Genomic DNA, 3,637 nt, shown 5'->3' with positions numbered 1-3,637 from the left:
CTCCACTCCCCATGCTGTCCCCTCCGTCGTCGTCCTCGAACTCTTCCTCCCCCTCCTCTTCTACACCGCCTTCCCCTTCCGCTCTCCCAGCCCCCTCCGACACCATGGCCTTCCCGTCCAAGGGCACCATCCCCACCGGTTTCGGGTCTCCGGGGTGGAGGTATTTCTGAGGCAGGCGCTGTTGAGGAACCGGCGCTTGTGGCTTCGATTCCAGGACCGCCGAGGGATACTCTTGGGGCTGTGCCTCAGAATTTACACCTTGGTTGTTCCCGAAGGCAGTGGGTGGACCATTCAAATTGTCCTCGTTGAACCAGTCTGTGAAAACATCCTCCAGGTTAATCGAGTCATCCCGTGCAAACCCGAATACCGGGGGGGGAGGGAAGTTGCTGTCTAGGAGAGTGGACGCAGCAGCCCCGTTTCCAACATCTCCACCACCGCCCAGTCCAAACTGCCCCGGCCCTTCCATCAATGGAAAAGAGGTGACAGAGGTCGTGGCTAGCTTTCACGTGCCTGTAGGGGACAGGCAAGAAGTGCTCACTCTGGGATAATTTCTATCACTTACGCACGAAAAGCCAGTCAAGGTGGCGTCCCTCCTCGCACAGCACTTAATGCTGATGGGTAAGGAAGGCTCAGAATTTAAAGGGCGAAGAAACAACGAAAGCTTGGCCGCCTAAACCGTGAGTGTGTGTGTCGAAGTGGAAGGATTAGAACTCTGGAGGTATCTATGTTGCAGGACTTCGTGGCAACGAAGTGGGACACTTCTACGCGAATATTAGGTTGCCCGCTTTGATGGAGCTTTAAGAAACTAATGGGAAAGGGGAAGGAGTATGAAGCCCGAATTTGCGGTACAGGAATGCGCACTACAGCCAAGATGCCAAAAAGGAATTCTGTTGCTGAAACCCATCCAATCTTAGACGACACACACAGCAATACCGAGGGGCGACACGTTCCACCATGCAAATGTATTGTGTCATGCGCAAGGCATGAAGCAACTCGTGCTTCCATGGGACCGTTCCGTAGTGGAAAGGGCAAAAAGCATCCCTCTTTCGGCTCCACCTGGGGGGGGAGCGCCCTACCCTCTATGAAATGCATGAAGTTGTAGCTCGCGTCTGCAGAGCGTACAAACAACGCACACAGTTGCCTTAGATCTCTCACAAGTTTCGGAAGAGAAGCACAACTCCTCAGAAAGACAATGCATCATTCAAATGGAAATGCGGTCTGGCAACCTGTTCCGCTATAAAGGTCCCAACCAAGACTAATCGTTCCATGGTTGCAAGAAGTTGATGAATGCAATGTATCCACGGGCATAGCAAGCCAAAACAGGAATGGGGGCAACCAGAGGCCTCACCTCTGGCCAAGCATTGATTTGTGTATTCATTCTAACACAGCCGAGGAGGATCTGTGCCCGTAGGCGCCCGCATCTTACGCCTGGCTAACGAAGCCCGAGGGGAATGCTCTCTTCAAGAACTGCCTCCTCGGCAGAGGGCTCGTCCCGATGAGTGATGATGTTTCTCGGCAGAGGGCACCTCCCGATGAATGATGGTGTTTCTCCTCCCCCCTCAGAGCCTGCCCTTTCCGATTACAAGATGAACATTTCCCCCACAAGAAGCGGAAAACATGACGTTGGACGCGATGATTCACCGCCCTTATACCTGTTTCTTTTTGGAAAAAGACAGGGAGGCCTGTTCGCTATCTCTCGTGGCCGGTCTGACCTAACTCGTCATGCCTACCTCCTCGCCCTGCGTACTCGCGTCCCTTTTTATCGTGTTATTGCTTCTTTACCCGCCCTCAGGCTGCGTCTGTTTCCGCTTGGGGAAGCGTGAAAAAGATGTTGCCTCTATCAACAGCGATGGGGCCTCAACTGCGCCAGCGCAGGTTCAGCAGTGGAAGGTCCCGCGATTGAGTAAAGTAGTTGCTGAGGCGATGGGGCACGGTGGCGACAGTGCAACGAGTGTGGAGTGCCATACCGCGGATAAACTAATGCAAGAACGAGGGCCTGACAACTATAGGAAGGCTGCTGCCGAGTATAAACTTCTTTTGGAGAAGCAACCCAACAGGTAAAAGAGAAGTTGTGCGGCTCGAGGGCTTGGGCCCTCTTCAAGCTTTGTTGCACGACATGAGAATCTAACACCCCTGCACTAATGCGTCTTTTCGAATGCTATACCTAATCTAACGTACCATTTTCTTCCTTTGAATCGGGACCCTCACCACGATAAGCGCGTCTCTCAAGTTCAAATTCGCCGACGCCAGCGTCTCATTGCTCCGCTCATTGACGAATGCCAACGCGGTCCTCATTGACGGCGTCTCCGACAGCAAAGAGAACCGGAAGCTGTGGAAGACCTGTGCATTTGAGGCTTATGACATTTTAAAAGAATTGCACGCGCAAGAGCCTCAAAACGCGCGAATACACGTCCTCATGACCGAGGCCTACACTTACAGGACGTCCAGCAAGGGCATCCTAAAGGCGGCCGTGACGGGCGATGGCCTCACCTTCATGCGCCTCGTCGACCAGATTGTCTCCCGCCACCCAACTTACGACGCAGGTGTGCCCTTCATTTTTCGAGGGGCTTTCCTTCTGGCCGCGCCCTGGCCCCTGCGGGACGTGCCGAAGGCGGTGGAGGCCTTTGAGAGCGCCTGGGAGGTGGAGCCTCGGTCCTTGCGCAACAACTTCTTTCTCGGGGTCAGCCACTTCCATGCAGGATCATTCGAGGCAGCCAGACAGGCCTTCGAACGGGCCGTGGGGAAGGATGTGGAATCGGTGGCCGCGACTGAGGTGGACGTGGCCGAGTTTTTCCGGCGGGAGTCCCGACGGTCCTTGGAGATGACGAAAGAGAGGATCGACGGGGGTATGGCGTAGGGGCTGCAAGGGTGATTGGGGAGTGTATAGGTGGGTAGGGCTAGGAAGGCAGGTATCGGCGACTTTTTGGTTTCCAAACTTGGTGGGAGGTATGACGGCAAACTCGGTACACAGTAGCTTGGAGGGGGGGATTATTGTGCACTATGTCAAGACAGCTCAAGTTCTGCCTTGGGGCTTTGCGCGTTATTAATACGAAAGGGGGGTGTGGACTTAGAAGACCTGAAAAATTATCGGTGCGCTTTGGGAGGAAAGTCGAATGTGAGGATATCGCTGGACTCCAGGCTTTGAGGCCAAGCAACCGAGAACCTTTAAGCAAGGAAAGACAACGGAAAGGAGCCATTGCCTCGAAGTGCTCGCTCGCATGCCGCCCCAGGCCATCCACCGCTCAGAATGTTTTACTTTACATGGGCCGTCCACCTGCCCGAGCGGGTGAACAACACGTCAGCTCTGCGGCGAGGGGAAGGGCTTATCCTTGGAGAGGACAAGAATGCGTTTCTCGTGCGCGATGTACCCGCGGATGCTTCCCTTGTAGATCAGGTTCGCCAGCAAACACTCGATCTCGTCGATGTCCACGTCCGAGGCCGGGTCCAAACCCTGGTGCAGGCGCATGATGAGCTCGATGGACAGGCGCGACTCCTTTCCCTTGAGCACCCAGCTATGGCATGGTCGGGAAGACGGTGGGGAAATATGAGGCACAAAGTTGAAGATTAGTGAGAGTAAAAAATGAATAGAGCCCGCGGAGTAGCTGCACTGTGGGTCTTGGGAACGGGCGGGCAAGAC

General features: G+C 54.7%; 2 protein-coding genes across 2 annotated transcripts in view; one reads left to right on the top strand and one right to left on the bottom strand.

Moving 5' to 3' along the window:
* Window positions 1–1,667: 1,667 nt before the first annotated feature.
* NGA_0014302 (uncharacterized protein) lies at window positions 1,668–2,994 on the top strand. Its single transcript, XM_005854381.1, has 2 exons — window positions 1,668–2,057; window positions 2,218–2,994. The coding sequence occupies exons 1-2, from the start codon at window positions 1,723–1,725 to the stop codon at window positions 2,855–2,857; spliced, it is 975 nt and encodes a 324-aa protein (XP_005854443.1). The 5' UTR covers window positions 1,668–1,722; the 3' UTR covers window positions 2,858–2,994.
* A 304-nt stretch (window positions 2,995–3,298) lies between these two features.
* NGA_0218600 (pci domain-containing protein 2) overlaps window positions 3,299–3,637 on the bottom strand; it is a gene marked incomplete at both ends in the record, with an annotated part of 1,489 nt that continues 1,150 nt past the window's right edge. The window contains one exon of the mRNA XM_005854386.1: window positions 3,299–3,512. Within this exon, the coding sequence (XP_005854448.1) occupies window positions 3,299–3,512 (214 nt within the window). The remainder of the gene's footprint in view (window positions 3,513–3,637) is intronic.

The sequence above is a fragment of the Nannochloropsis gaditana genome, assembly GCF_000240725.1.
Source record: "Nannochloropsis gaditana CCMP526 unplaced genomic scaffold scaffold523, whole genome shotgun sequence".
NCBI lineage: Eukaryota > Eustigmatophyceae > Eustigmatales > Monodopsidaceae > Microchloropsis > Microchloropsis gaditana.
Note: the sequence above shows the minus strand (reverse complement) of the source record. Positions and strands in the feature narration are given on the sequence as shown.